The sequence below is a fragment of the Elephas maximus genome, chromosome 6, assembly GCF_024166365.1.
Source record: "Elephas maximus indicus isolate mEleMax1 chromosome 6, mEleMax1 primary haplotype, whole genome shotgun sequence".
In the NCBI taxonomy this organism is placed as follows: Eukaryota; Metazoa; Chordata; class Mammalia; order Proboscidea; family Elephantidae; genus Elephas; species Elephas maximus.
In genome coordinates this window covers 121,694,999-121,711,498 of record NC_064824.1, presented here as the reverse complement: position 1 = coordinate 121,711,498, position 16,500 = coordinate 121,694,999, and the positions used below count along the sequence as shown (strand labels likewise).

Sequence of the window (16,500 nt, the reverse complement as noted above, 5' to 3'; positions counted from 1 at the left end):
CACTTAACCACTGTGCCACCAACACACAAAAAAGCAAACCCATTGCCATCGAGTTGATTCTGACCCATAACAACCCTACAGGACAGCAGAACTGCCACATACATAGGGTTTCCAAGGAGCAGCTGGTGGATTCAAACTGCTGACTTCTTAGTTAGCAGCCCAGTTATTAACCACTGCGCTACCAGGGCTCCTTTAATGGAGCATACTAAACCCTAAGTTGTTAAATTCATAGTCAATGAGCAACAGTACTAGGTTCTTCTTTTTTTCCTTTAACTATTAAAATATACTAATTAGCATCATACTTACCTTCCCCCAGTTTCTCCCAAGATTTCCAACATTTAATCAAAAACAAAAATGTTTTTCATTTTAGTATTTCAACTATAGATGTTACCGGGTGACTATCACACTCAAACAATTATAACTGATTCTAAAATTTCTAAGTCTGAACTGTTGACTACTTGGTACTAAAATATGAAAATGGCCATATACCCGTAAGAAGATACATTGAATGTAATAGTTAAGGTAATGTGTTGTTAAGAAAACAGCACCAACAAGTGGAGATACTGCTTATTCTAAAGTAGAAAATCTAAAGAAAAAATTTGGAAATGTTGGAATTATATAAGAAATGTTGATATCATATAATAATGTTAATAAATAATGTAGATTTTTATTTGCTTTATGCCTAACTCAAAAAAGTTAAGACATAATGACTTTGAAAAAGATAATTCTTTTAAAGCTTCTCAAAAGTAAAATAATGTAAACCAAACCTGTGAAAACAAAAGGGTATGCCTATTTAAAAAAAAAAGGTGGGGTGTTTACAGCAAGATATTTGGTAAAGGTATCTTTTATGTTTTACCTGAAAGATGAGACAATGTCCAGACTTTGCAACACATTTTGGCACATGAGACCAAGGACTAGGCTTCCAGGACTATCTCACAGAATGATCCATTACGGTTATCATTCAAATAATTACAATATAAAACTCTCTACTGTTTAACCTAGCACCTTCAAGTTCAATAGGTTTGAATATGGATGCATTTTAGAGGTCAACCATTGGTACTGACAGAAGTGGCGTTAAAAAAAATGACGCTAACTTGAAAAGGGGATTCCTGGAAGACAGAGAGTAATGACCTGAAGTGACAGTCTGGTCCAAGAGCTTTGCCACTTTCTCCCTACACCCACAAAGACCCTCATTAGTAGATTCAAGCTCCCATGACACGTGATTATTCAGTTTGTTCCACAACTGGTTTCTTCTCCCAAACGGACCCAAAAATCCAAGTTATGACGGAGAGTCCTCCACCGATTGGATAAAACGTAAAAATAAAATACCCATTAACATCAGAATTTTAATTTCTTGAGAGTGAAAAAGTCAGTATCATCTCTCCCATGATAACTTAACTCTTTGGGGACTCATGAACATAAGGTATCCCAACCACTTCTTATGACCCTGGAGTTCTTTGGGAAAGAGATGACACGATTTTAACAAACTTAGCCTCAAGGTGGGAGCCTTTTGAAATGCCTGCAACTCCAAAATTCTGAGTGGGAGCCTCATTTTTGTGTAGATAGAGAGCATTGCCTTAGATGACACCTTCCGAATGTGTGACTCTTCTAAATTTTTGACAGGCGGCTTTATTTCTGTGAGATAAGCCTCCTCATTATGCTTTCCAGTTACTATGTTTTGGTGAGAATGTACTTATTGTGAGAATAAGCTATTGCTAGTGTTCGTTCAGTCACAGTGGCCATTTTCTCCTTTATGCCATTCACCGTTTCCAGGTGTTACTGACTCCCTTCTTTTCTAGTTTCTGAATAGTAAATAATGCCTTTCCAGTAAGGGATAATGCGCTGCAGTGGTACTTTTCAAGAGACTCGAGCTCCTATAGGAGATTCTTACTAATGAATAAGATTTTCTTACTCGTTATCAGTAGGATTTACTACATCCTGGTGTCTACTGGGACATATGTGATCCCAGACAATGGGTCTCACAGTGTCTGCTGGGACATATGTGATACCAGATAATGGATATCAAAATCCATAACTTATAACAAAAATTCCAAATTGGTCTTTAATCAGCATGCCTTCCATTAGTGACAACACATGCTATCAACAAAAAATTCAAAGGAAAAAAATAATTGGGTCACCGAAGGGTTAAGTCCACTCTTGCAGAAGATAAAAAAGTCTACTTACGCTGAAAATTATACATAAAACACGCTTGTGCAGCAATCATCCACTCAGCCCTGGTCTCACAGAAGATAGCAATGTTGGTCTTTGGTTTCTGACCCAACATCTGTAAGCCATTTCCAAAATTAAAGGCTTGAATGAAGACATCTTCATAGGAGAGCCAATTATACTGTCCAAGAATAACCTGATAAAACAAAAAATACAAATAGCTTTTAATATAATACATTAATTTACAGAGAGAAACCAGGCAGGATGTGTTCCAAATTTTATGTTTGCAGATAATTAATTTTTCCTAATAAAAAGCTAGAAAATGAATTTCAAATAAAAAATCTATTTTAATTTTTAAAATCAACTATTTTGTGACAGCTTCTACAATTCAAATCTTATGCTAAATCTTTAAGTGTAAGGGTTTTTGGGGGGGGTGTTGTATTTTATTTTTTTCCCCAAAATATTTAGGGTTTGATAGAATCATAAACGTCAACTTCTTGGCCAAATGGTCATACACTAAAATTTACTTACAGATTCCAGTTACTTAGGTGATTTAGGTGTTAACTGAAAACTTAGTCCACTAACATGTATAACTGATACCAAAATTTTACTTCCCCTCTACTTATGAATTCCTAATTTCAATATCACATGGTACAATATGATCCACAAACAGAAAACGGTCCTATCCAAGTTAAGAAATAAATCACTGCTCAATTTGAATTGTCTCTAATTCTGGATAAGCAAAATAAACGAGTCTCTATTTACTCAACCAGATTGGGGCTAGTTACATTATTATTCATCAAAGTCCCTCTGTTGAAGACTTAAATTAAATGCTCACTGGTACCCTTGATCTTTTAATATTTTATTTGTGTTTATCAGAAGAGCAGGTAACATGAACTTTGCATTAGTCATCACATCACTGCTACCATCCAACTCACCCACTGCCATCCAACGTTGTGATGCCGACTCATAGAGACCCTAGACAATGGAGAACTGCCCCGTAGGGTTTCCAAGGCTCTAATCTTTACGTAAACAGACCACCATATGTTTCTCTCAAGGAGCAGCTGGTGGGTTTGAACTGTCAACCTTTCGGTTAGCAGCCAAGTGTTAACTACTATGCCACCAGGTCTCCTTGCATTAGTCATAACCCCTTTTTAAAGATACTTTGTCCTTAGGGCTTTTCTCCAACTTAGATCAGACCATAAACCCTAAATTACATACAGACCGGATAAAAAACTCCTCTCACTGCAAAAACAGACAGATAGCTCACAAACATGGCTGTGTTATATATGTCTCACATACCTTAAATCCACCTGACCAACTTCATTTTCAAACAATATTTAAGAGATTTCTAAGAATAAGTAAGGGGTTGAATGACAGACAAAAATAGAAAAAGGATAAATGCTGCCCTCTAGTGTCTTTTTCAATAATGGACTTCAGTAAATTCTTAACTTTGATGGATAAGACAACTGTGTTTATGATGATGCTTGGTTAACGTTCGGGGTCCCAAAGTCTCGCCCTGCTCTGCGCCCCCATGAAATGCTCATCACGGGGAGCTCTAATGACTTCAAAAGGAGCTGTCTGGGGGTGAGAAGACAGATGAGAATTGGCCTGAAACATGTAGGAACCAGATGACAAACTATTAAGAATTCTACATTGCAAAGATAAGCATGAGCTCCCTTCTCGATTCTAGAATTTAAATGATGAGCTTTATAAATCTCAAAGCATGTGCGTATTCTGAAAAGGCATGAGATATATAATCCAAATACATCAACTCATGTGATACTGCCACCATGTGGCAAAGAAATCATGTGCTTAATTTAAGTGTAAGGTTTCCTCTTAGATACGAAAACAAAACAAAATATAAACCAAAGTCTCAATTTCATTATCTTAATTCTTTAAGCCACTGAGCTTCCAGTAGTTACCTTTCCCTTAAAGATTACATACGGAAGACCTCACCTACCCAATAATCTTATCTGACCTGCGCAGGCAAAAACGTCTTCCTAATCCCAACTGCGTCCCTATGGGAATCCCAGCCCACAATTAAACTCAACTATTTCTTTATTCCCTGTCTATACTGCTAAAAAACTACTGAAGAAAAACTCCCAGCCTTATTAAATCAGGATCACAGGTCTAATATCTATTATGCTTGCCTAGTATATTCATTTTTTTTCACCCTCGAAAAAAAGTTATTTGAAATCTTTCTATTCAAACATCCTCTGCCCTCCTCTTCCCATCCCAGGTGACAATACTATCTCATACTTCACTGAGAAATTAAACAGCAACTCCCTTATCTTCCTACAGCCGAGTTTAATAACTTACATAATACAACTCCACCTATACTCTTTGTGGTTCCTTATGTTACAATGGTTGAGGTGTCCATGACAAAAGTCAACTTCTCAAGGACTTTGCTTCAAAGAACTTCTCAAATTTCTATCTCCAACCCTGACCACCTCCGTCTGGATAACCACTTTCTTTTTTACTTGGCTGCACAACTAAAAGTCTACATAAACTTGGTGTGTTCTAAAACAAAACACTCTTAATTCACCTGCCCTCTCCCCATTCTCTTCTCCCAGCCATTCAAGAAGTAAAAGGTAACACCATCTCCAAACTAGCTCAAAACTCAAGTATTATTCTCCAATATGTTTATCTTTGCAAATTATTTCTAAATCCATCAGCAAGTTCTATCAACTTTTTCTACAAAATAAACCCCAAATTCAGCCATTTCTTTCCACCTCCACTCCTATCACCCTAGTCCATCTCTCCATTGAATTAATGCATGCTGACTGGTCAACCTTCCATTCTTGTTACCCTATAAACCATTCTTCTTACAGCTGTGATTTAAAAAAAACAAAACAAAACAAAACAGTGCTTAATACTTTGCAATGTGTTTCCACTAGGAATGGAGTCCAAACACCCTGTGCCTACCTCAAACCCTCTTCCCTTGGCTCACTTTATCCTTTCTGTTCTTCAAACAGACTGGGCCAGGGCAGGCAATCAAATGAGGCTGAGGGCACATTTTAATGAGGCACTCACTCACTCTCAGGGTCTAAATGCCCTCTTAAATAAGGTGCCCTAGGTGCCATAACAGGTGGGCTCATTCCTGTCTTAGAGCCACTGCACAATCCTGTCCTACTACTTAGAAGGCTCTTTACCCACATCTTTGCAAAGTTAGCTTCTCTTGTCATTCAGGCCTCACTCAGCTTAACCATAACCTACTCAGACAGGCTTCCCCTAACCAACAATCTGCTTTATTTCTTCATAGTACTTACTTTATCTCTTAACTTATTGTTATATTTATTGTCCCTCCTCCTTCTACACTTTAGCTATTGGGATACAAATATTTCATGGAAATATACGTTCCATGAGAAGAATAACCTAGGTGTGTTGGTCATATTGTCTTCCTAGGGTCTAGAACCATGTCTGGCACAAAGAAGGGACTTGGTATTTATTTGCTAAATGTGGGGGGTGAATGGTGTAATTAAACACGACTTCGATTCACTCTAGACCTTGAAGGAGTCATCTAACCTCTTCTCTAAAAACCAAACAAACAAAAAAACCTGACCTGTTGCCATCAACTCTGACTCAGCGACCCCATTGCAGCCTAATTTTAAAAAAGATCGGTTAAAAAAAAAATCCATGAATTTATTTAACTCCCATGGCCCATGCTACTTTTGTCCTAATTTTCATCTAGTCATACATATCCTTTGCCTACCACCTCATAAATATTTATTCTTACCCTTTACTCATGTGACACAAGTATGTTCTGTTTTCACAGACTGGGAGTTAAGAAAACAAAAGGCTAGTGTGGCTATGAATGAGACTATCTGTAGTCTTCGAGCATTCCCTCATGTGTCAATTAAGGAGAGGGTTAAGATGGTCCTAAGGTCATTCCTCTCTTAGCTTTAGTTAGCTATATTCTTATCTTATGACAGATGTGACACACCCGTTGCCTGTTTCCGTCGAGTCGATTCTGACTCATAGCAACCCTATAGGACAGAGTACAACTGCCCCACAGGGTTTCCAAGTAGCGCCTGGTGGATTCGAACTGCTGACCTTTTGGTTAGCAGCCGTAGCTCTTAACCACTATGCCACCAGGGTTTCCAATGTGACATACACATGTGTAAATATCAGTGCTATCACTCAGACTATAACTTCCTGAGACAGAGGCACCTTATAATTTAGTTTGTTCAGGAACGTAAGAAATTAGTTGCTTTAATGCTGCTGCTGATCTCTTAGCTCAAGAAAACTGTAAAAATGAAATGGAGATAACATATAAAACATATTCTAAAACAAAAGCACTGCAAAAACTTGACCATTCAGAACTCTGAAGGATGAGATAGTTCAATAAAGACCAAACTTCCAGGTAACCAAGAGTTTAATCTCTTTAAGCACTAAGACTTTTACTTTCGCTATCTGAGAGAGAAGTATTTCAAAAGTACCCCTGACTTCATTTCACCTCCTTTCAATTGATGATCACCATTATAAACAAAGTATTGTGAGGGAGCCAAAAAAAGTGGAAATACTCAAGAGATCTGGACGGTTCGCAATATTTGTGATGATGATAATAACAAGGGCAGTTAACCTTTACTATAGTATTAACTTATTACACCCTCACGAAACTCTAAGAGATAGTTACTATTATTATTCCCATCTTACAGATAATACTAACACATAGACAGTGTAACTATAACTTGCTCAAAATCACAGTTACAGGACTTAGATAGTATATATGACCCAAGGCAGATTCACTCCAAGGTCTAAATAGGTATCACAATGCTTCAACTGCACTGTGGAAGAGAACTGAGACCTTACTAAGCAGAGGGAGTAAGACCACCTGGTTAACAATCGTAAAAGATCATTCTAGCTGCTGTGTGCAGGTGGGATCATAGCAGAGGCAGGAGTGGAAGCGGGAAAGCCTGTAGAAGCCACTGGAGTCTGTGGGGTGGAAGGGACTGTAAGAGAAGTAAATCAGAGATGACTCACAGTTTTTTGGCTTGAGCAATCTGGTGCATGGTAGTGTCTTTAACAAATATGGGATAGCAGGGAGAAGAACAAGTTTGGAAAGGAAAAGCAAAAGAGTGGTAGTTGGAAATAATTACCAAACCATATACCCTGGCCAAGAGATGGACCATTTGATGTAAATGTCCTAGTAAGTCAGAAAACAAATACCACACAAATATGCAAATAATACAAACGTGATTACGGGGCAAGAATTAACACAGACTAGGCATTAGGAAGAGGAAAAGAAAGGTAAGTTAACTCAACAAGGACAAAAATAAGTAGTTCTATTATCTTTTTGGATCAATCTAGAAGAAATGTCACAGTGAAATCTTCTCTCCCTGAGCACTATGATTACGTAATCCCTTTTATTCTCTTCTAACGTGTATAAAAATGTCAGGAAAAACATTAAAATGGTTTCCAGTCGTTAGTTCACAAAAAATGTTTGAGCCAGGCCTGTGCCCTTTTCTGTGTTTCACTGTAAAAGTTTTTTTGGTCTTTGCGACTTTGTTCTATTTCAGGTACATACAGTTTAAAGATGTCCTAGGAACTAGTCATTTCGCTGTTCTTCATTTCAAGAAGACAGGACTTGCTGCTGGTAAGGCTGGGATCAGGTGACACTGAAACACACTTCGAACACCTAATTCTAAATTTTATAAAATCATACAAAACATAATTGATTGGAAAATAGTCCTGAAAAGGCTTGGCAAGCCACAGGACACAGCAGCCTCTGCTTCTTTGCCTTTTGTTTTTCTATCTGCGCCCCCCAAAGAGGCTTGTCTCAGCGAAGCTGGTTGCCATGCCATCTCTGCCATAGTTAGGACAGAATCATCATTACTGCCTTTTCTTCCTCTTAGCCTCCCTTGGGAGCTCAAAATAGACTTTGAGGATAAGAGGTTTGAGAGTCTTTGTTTCAACCATATCAGATACATTCTGGAGTTAATCCAATAATTTGGGTTTATGGTGGAAAGGCCTGCCCCCCAAAACAGGGAGGTCACTTAGATATTGTACCATCATTAGCTTTCTTTTTCAATTAAAGATTATCTTCAAAAGGGAAACTATTAAGATACACTTCATCACAAACATGTCTTATGACCTCCCTTCTGAGCTCTCGGCTGCCAGTTGCCACTACTGGCAGATGCCGCACTGCCTAGGCAACTCCACTCATACTCATACCATCTATGGTCACTATGCGAAGGCCCCCTTTTCAATATATCACAGCAGACTCTGTGCTACGGGGTCACTGAGTCAGAATTGACAGCAGTGTTTTTTTTTTTTTTTTTTTTGTCTTATCAGAGTAGATGCTGCTCCTATTGCAATACCATGGGTGTCAAAAGAAACCAAGGCGGGTGGCGTGGGGGAAGCCTAGCCTGTTTTACAGGCATTTGAGATACCCACCGGCCAGTCTGCAGACCACTGCCACAGTTGCAAAACAGGACCGACAGAAACTAAAAACTCAGCTAACCAGTAGTACTGCACACCATCTTCTTGAGTAAGGCTAACAGAAAATTCATTCACTTCACTTATGACACATGAAGCCTGAAAGTCAATTTTACTTTCCCAACGGTCTTTATTTGAGACAAGAAAGGTAGGTTTCCTAGGTGAGAGTACAGAAAACCTTCAGAACAGAATGTGACCAGCCACAAATGCCAATTCTGGTAGGTGGCCCTTCTGGCATACTGAAGTCCAGAAATTCCCCATGCTGAACAAAACCTCACAGAAATGTACTATAGACAGAATAAATCACTGACTAAAAGTAGTTTTTCTCACTTTTTACCTTTCCTAAATGGGTTCAAAGCTTTCCTGTTTGGTTGAATAAACAATGACTGCAAAGGCACCATGGCCAAGACAGGATATTAAGAGCCAATAACACAGATACACGCACCTTTTCCTTGTGTCCATTCTAATGGTGTTATCTGCCAAATTTAGACAACTATGGTAGCCCTAGAATTTTATTTTGTCCTAATTACAGTGATACTTGATGAAGAAGGAATTCCATATTCCCTACACATGTTTCTCCTTTTTCATACCTAGGAACCAGTTTGCTGCTGCAAGTACTGAATAACGACATTATTCGTTATATATTACCACCATATTGAATAATGACTGAAAGACAGTGTTGTCCCATAAAATGTATATAACATGAGAGGGATGGTGGAGAAAAGCCTTTCTACAATAGGACTTCTATTATCTATGATCGCACTAAAAGTGAAAGAACCCAACCTCTGAATTCAAACAGATATTAGATCAAAACACAAAATGACTATCTTTCAACAGAAGACTAGAAGACTAGAGAAGACAGAAGAGTGGAAATATTCAGCACATGAAAATGTAACTAGACTCTGTTCTCATAAACAGACTCAAGAATGGTATGCTTTAAAAAGTATCAACTAATAACCATACAAGTTAATTTCATTTTGATAAAATGTTTGGCAAATTATCATCTATGAACTAGAGAATAATCAAACATGCTTAACTACCTAATCTCAGTTTCTTAAAATGTCCTATTAACTCCAGCCAGCTGTTAAGTCAGTGTAGTAGAAAAAATTCATTTAAGTGAATCAAAACATCGTCAGTAAAAGTACCTACTGGAGCTTCAAGGACGGCTTATAAGAAAACCACGTGTCCAGTCCAGAAACAGCATTTTCATAACACTTCTGTATTCACTCTCCTTCCGTGGTGAACTACTTCATGATGTCTTTGTAGTCACTAATATAATTTTTCCCACTGAATTCCAATGATAATGGGGTAAAAGGTGCCCATATAATTTATCTAAATCAAGGCACTTTTGAGATTGTAAGGGAGGATTATTAATAATTATGTCAGAACAGGCATAAATCAGGACTGTTCCAGGCAAAACAAAACATGAGATCACTCTATTTCAACATGAGAAATGTTTACAGACTCTCTTATTCAAAATCAGAACAATGTTTTTACTTTCCTGGAGACAGTGACATTAAGTTGCTTACCATCGCCATTATGTTTAGAGGAAAACGGGGAATGGAATTTACATGTTTAAGTGGCAAGGTTAATGGGCCAGTAAACAGACTCAGCATCAACCCCCGGGCCTTCCAGTAACAGGAGGCGCTCTGAGTTTTTCATCCCAGACTTGGGTGCTCGAATTTGGATTCTCCAAGATCTAAGAGCTCCTTCATGACTGATTAAAAAAAACAAAGTTGGGGTAGGATATAGTTGGAAAAGGAGGATGAGAGAAAACAACCTGGCCTGCACAGGGATTAACCCTACAACCTAACCAAATTATCAAACAACAACAGATAATCTTACTGCCTGTACACGGACGCTATTTTCAATTTTTACCTACCAGATCTTCAAGAGCTGCTTATAAGAAAGGCATGTGCCCCGTTCATAAAGAACATTTTCGTCCCATTTCTACACTCATCCTTCATGGTGCTGCACTGCTCTATGGTCCTTGTAGTCACTACTGTAATTTTCCCCAGTGAATTCCCATGATAACAGTAATACAGTAATAAAAGCTACAGCATTTACACTACATGCCACAAAGAGTTATAAGCACATTTTGTACGTATACTGGAGCCCTGGTGGCAAAGCGGCTAAGAGCTCAGGCTGCTAACCAAAAGGTCAGCAGTTTCCATCTACCAGTCACTCCTTGGAAACCCTACGGGGCAGTTCTACCCCATCCTATAGGGTCGCTATGAGTCGGAATCGACTCGATGGCACACAACAACAACATATGTATATTAAAAACACACACAAACTTTGAGTTAATCCTAACAACCCCCTGAGCTACTGTGACTTGAGAAATAAGGGCTCTGGAGCCAGAAGGCCTGGATTCTAGCCCCAGCTTCACCGCTTCTAGCTGTAATGTCCTTGAGTAAGGTACCTATCTGTGCCTCTATGTTATCATCTGCGAAGCAATAACCCTATGAGTTTCTAGGAGTAACAGATTTACAATACCCCTGTGAGTAACAGAAACTCATATGGTATTTTAAGTCTTGACCCGTTGTAGTCAAGTCAATTCCGACTCATAGCAACCCTAGAGGACAGTATAGAACTGCCCCAAATGGTTTCTAAGGCTGTAATCTTTACGGAAGCAGACTGTCACATCTTCCTCCCACCGAGCAGCTGGTAGGTTCAAACCGCAGACCTTTCAGTTAGCAGCCAAGTGCTTAACAACTGTACTACCAGGGCTCCTTCATTTTAAGTTTTAAATAAGTTAATATATGTAAAGCTCTTAAAACAACCAGCTCACAATAAATGCTAATAAATATCAAACTCCATATTATAGAAAAAGAAACTAAGACAAATTTATTAACATTTCTCTAAGGGCACACAGCTAGTTAAAGCCAAGATTAAAACCAAGATTCAAACCCCAGTTTTGGTCTAGAGCCCAGGCTCTAATAGATTTCTTATCACCAGTTTCAGATTAACAATGGCAGGTTCTTCTATACATGTGGAAAGAAATTTTTAAAATCCATGCAATTGCCACACCCAAAGCACAAAGACATCAGGCACCCACTCCGACCCACATTCAAATCAGGGACAGCAGGTTTATCACAAAACCTGGAGCATCTCAAGCACACAGGGGCTTCTGGAACTACAAGAGAGGATGGCTTCATACTGAACTAGCCATTCTACTCCAAGCCCTGGATGACACCCAGGTTCAGAAGTGTGCTGCACTAGCAGGGGTCCTTCTTTCTGAAAATTCAGAACAAGTGAGTGCAGGTACATATGGAAAGGGACTCAAGCACGGTCTAATCTCCTTCCTCCCCTGCTTCTCCTGCAACATCAGCAAATTCCAGAAGCTGCAGCCTGTGCTTGTCCCTCAGAACCATTTGTTAAGAGTACATTTTATTCAAAGGCAATTAAAGGTCAACTTACCTTTTTAAAAATTTTTCCATTTGGTTGCACTTCATCTTCTTCATTTAAAATTTCACGTGTTCCCAAAAGCCTCTTCTCCTTGAATTTGTTTTTTGCATATGCAAACACTTTATCTAGTGTATCGCAACCAGGGTATAATACTGAAGCCAAGCCATCCAAACTGTTCACAGATCTGTATGCAGACTCTGGTTTTGAATTTACAGGCTTTGCTTTAATTTGGTTTGATTTTTGTCTTGACTCAGACAAAAAATAAAATGGAATATATGTTAAAATAGTATAAAGTGATATTATAAACTGTATGAAATACAAAAGGATGGGGCTCATGGTCTGCTTTAGCTTCATTGTGGATGGTTTTGAAGACACGTGGTTATTCATAGTGCTCAAAAAGTTGAACCAACAGATTTCAGCAAGAATCTAGAAGGAAGAAAAAGAAAGACAGGTTTAAAATCATTTTTAATTAAAGAAAAATGTTCCATATTAGATAAGCAAATGAAGATTACTTTTCAATGGAGCACCAACTAATATACTGGCGCCCTACAATGTCCTGTCAGATACTGACATTTCTAAGAGACTGTGCCATGCTTATTAACCAGAGAATTAATAGTTTCTATGTCATACTGTAAACGGAAAGCCTTTCCAACCTAATCCCAAGCATCCACAAACATTTCCAGTGGCAAGGCGAGAGCAAGCCACAGCTACAAAAGAATGGAGGCCAAAAGTATACCCATTTCCTGTCCTTTAGGGCCTTGTTGCATTAGGAATGGCAAGTATTTTGCATATTTACCACATTCTCCTCTCTCGAGGCCTGGCAGCCATAGCTCAGTAATCAAGGCACGCTTTCCCATTAAGCCCCAGTCTCATTCTAGGCACCAACAAGCAACTGGAGATGTCAGACAACATGAAATCCATTTCCCATAGTTGAACTAAATATTAAGCAGGTTAAATTTTAAGGCAAGAAGGCAGCAAACTTTAGTCATTTTATACTCTGCATTCATCAGATTTCCTCAGCATCTACTTTGCACCAGAGACTATTCTAAGCACTGGGAATATAACCGCCTAAGTCCCTGTTCTCATGGAATCTACAAATTCACTGGGAGAGGAGGAAAAAAAAAAAAAACATGTATGTGTGAGTATATAATTATCACCAGGTAGCGATAAATGTCATGAGGAAAAATACAGAGGGGTAAGAGAAACAAAGGGTGACTGAAGCCCTGGTGGCGCAGTGGTTAAGAGCTTGGCTGCTAATCACAAAGTTGGTAGTTCAAATCCACCAGCACTCCCTGGAAACTTTATGAGGCAGTTTTACTGTCCTACAAGGTCACTATGAGTCGGAATCAACTCAACGGCAACGGCTTTGGTTTGTTTTTTGCGGGGGCAGGAGCAAAGCCAAAAGCTCTGTTATATGGGGGGGCCTCCAGCTAGTGATATTATAAAGAGACTTAAAAGGAAAATTAAAAAAAAAAAAAACAGTTGCAGGTCGAGTCAATTCCCCACGTGTGTCAGAACAGAACAGCGCTCCACAGGGTTGTCAACGGCTAATTTTTCGGAAGTAGATCACCGGGACTTCCTCCCAACCCGAGGCGCTTCTGGGTAGACTCAAACCTCCAACCTTCGAGTTAGCAGCTGACAGTGTTAAACAGATGTACCACCAAAGACTCCTGAAAAGGAGATGGAATCACTAGAATTAGATTCTGCGTTTGAAGCTGAGGTTATAAAAACTAGTGAGCTGGAAATATGAAGTGCTGGTCTGTGTAAAATGCTTGAAACAGATTATGGAAGGCATGTGCTTATTGTTCATGTCAAGGTGTAGGCTATGGTCACGGAGAAGCGGAAGCAAAAGCAGGCTGGAGTATGAGATCACTTAAGGGTAGGAGGTCAAGAAACAGGCTGTGATATTGAAACCACCCATCATGACAAGATTAGTACTGGAGAGTCACAAGGAGCAGTCGTTCAAACATTTAAGAAATAGGGGGAGAAGGTGGGCATAGTCTGAAGGCAAACCTTTCAGGGGATACTGGAGCACTGCTTCAGTGGCAAAAAAATGAAAATGATCTAAAGACCCACCAATCAAAGAATGGCCGAAGAACTATGTCCATAGTGTGGACTATTATACACCACTAGAAACTACTTACATATCCATGCACTGATCTGGAAGGACTTCCATGATACATTGCTAATTCTAAAAAAGACATATATATAGGCACATATGACTTTATGTCTGACAACAGAAAGAAGTATGGACAAGTCAAGGTGTGTAAACAATTACCTCTAAATATTTAAATGTAGATATAACCAAAGTACATTAATTTTTTTTTCACCATGAAGAATATAGTAACTCCCACATCAAGTTTAACAACATCATAAGAAAATAACTCATCATCATTTATATGATTCATGGCAAACACTGAATGAAATCTTAAAATATGAAATTGTGATTGTAAACAGCTGTTCATTTGAAATGTTTTTAAATCTACATAGTCAACTGCATTATGTCATAAAAAATTATTCACATCTTCTACCACTTTAGTTAACAGCTGTTTTACATCATAACAAGGGAGTTTAGAGGAGATGTTCTCCAGTGGAGCTTCTATTGAGAGGAAGGACATGAGAGAGTTGGAGAGAGCAGGGGAGGGGAGCAAACAGGATGACTGTCACTGTCAGAAAACTAAAGACACTGAAATGCTGCCCAACATTAAAGAATAATGACAATCCACGAAACATCTCACAACACCAAGAGCCTGGAAGGCATTATGTTGAGCGAAATACGTCAATCACAAAAGGACAAATACTGTATTAGACCACTATTATAAAAACTCATGAAAAGGTTTACACACAGAAAGAAACACTCTTTGATGGTTACCACTGATGGGACTGGAAGGGAGGGAAGGTCACTAACTAGATAGCAGACATGTGTTAACTTGGGTGAATGGAAAGGCAATACACAATAAGGGGAAGGTTAGCACATGACCAAGGCAAATCCAAGAGTAAAAGGCAACAATGGTAGAGACCATTACATACACAGTCCTGCAGTAACAGTAGTAACAAATAATTTACAAGTGGACACATAAGTAGATATGCAAGCTGAACAGGTGTGGGATGGCATATGGGAGTAGCCGACAAGCGTATATCGGTCTGGCAGAGGATATCTCTACATACTATTTGTACGTGCTACAAATACATCCACATATACAGTAAAGAACACTGGGGTGGGAGCGGGAGTAAAGTTAGGAAAACTTCTTAGTCATAACCAAACACCTTGAGGGACTGAGCCACTGGGCTTGAGGGCTTAGGTCCATAGTCTTGGGGGATATCTAGGTCAACTGGCCTAACATAGTCCATAAAGACAATGTTCTATATCCTACTCTGTGGAGTAGCGACTGGGGTCTTAGAAGCTTGCGAGGGCCATCTAAAACAGAACTCTTCCCGTCTGCAGCAAAGAAGAGTGAAGAAAATCAAAGACTCAAGGAAACAATTAGTCAAAAAGACTAACGGACCATACAAACCACTGCCTCCACTAGCTGAGACCAGAAAAATTAGATGGTGCCCAGCTACCACTACCAACTGCTCTGATCAGAATTACAATCAAAGGTCCTGGACGAAGTGGGAGAAAAATGTAGAACAAAATTCAAATTGATTAAAAGACCAGACTTACTGGTCTGACAAAGACAGGTGCAATCCCCAAGACTAAGGCCCTTAAAAAAAAGAAAAAACTGTTACAGTGGAGTCAATTTACTGAACTCACTCCCAGAGATCACCTTTCAGCCAAACAACAGACAGGCCAATAACACCTATGAGCAACATGGTCCTCAGAACATCAACCTAATGAGACCAAAAGGGCAGCATTTGCCCAAAAACAAAGCTCAAAAGGCAGGAAGGGGCAAGAAAGATGGGCAAATAGAAACAAGGAACCCAGGGAAGAAGTGGGTAGAATGCTATCACATTGAGGGGATTGCAACTATTGTCACCAAACAAAATGTATATAAATTGTTTAATGGGAAACTAATTTGCCCTGTAAACTTTCACACGAACTACAATAAAATGTTTAAAAAAAAAAAAAAACTGAAGACAGAGCTTAGGGTTTTGGAAATAACAGTACATAAAATAACAAATATTAATGTCCACCTACAAAACCACCCTCAAACAAAACACTTCCAAAACTGCCGTCAGGGTATATGAAATTCTGAAGTTAAAATAAGAATTTATCTTTTAAAATGTTACTAAAGAGTATTATTAATATTGTAATTTTTTGTTAACTGCCCACTTTTCTTTAAGTGCAGAAAATTTTAACAAGGTTACAAATCCTCAGACAAAATGCTCCTAACACATGTTTTTAGTAACAGAAAACAATGTGGTAAACGCCTGAACTTATGGGGGGAGGAGGCAGGAGGTTGCCACAGGGATAATGTTCGTAATATAGCAAATGCCTCTACCTGCTTAAGTCTGGTTGCAGCTATCTACAGGCAGATATTTCAA

The 16,500-nt window shown here is 38.8% G+C and overlaps 1 protein-coding gene across 1 annotated transcript in view; it reads right to left on the bottom strand.

Moving 5' to 3' along the window:
- The window catches only part of ACSL3 (acyl-CoA synthetase long chain family member 3), a 69,817-nt gene that overhangs the window by 21,557 nt on the left and 31,760 nt on the right, over nucleotides 1-16,500 (bottom strand). The window contains exons 2-3 of the mRNA XM_049888311.1: nucleotides 12,028-12,441; nucleotides 2,185-2,362 (exon numbers count right to left, since the gene is read on the bottom strand). Of these exons, the coding sequence (XP_049744268.1) occupies nucleotides 2,185-2,362; nucleotides 12,028-12,402 (553 nt within the window). The 5' untranslated portion in view covers nucleotides 12,403-12,441. The remainder of the gene's footprint in view (nucleotides 1-2,184; nucleotides 2,363-12,027; nucleotides 12,442-16,500) is intronic.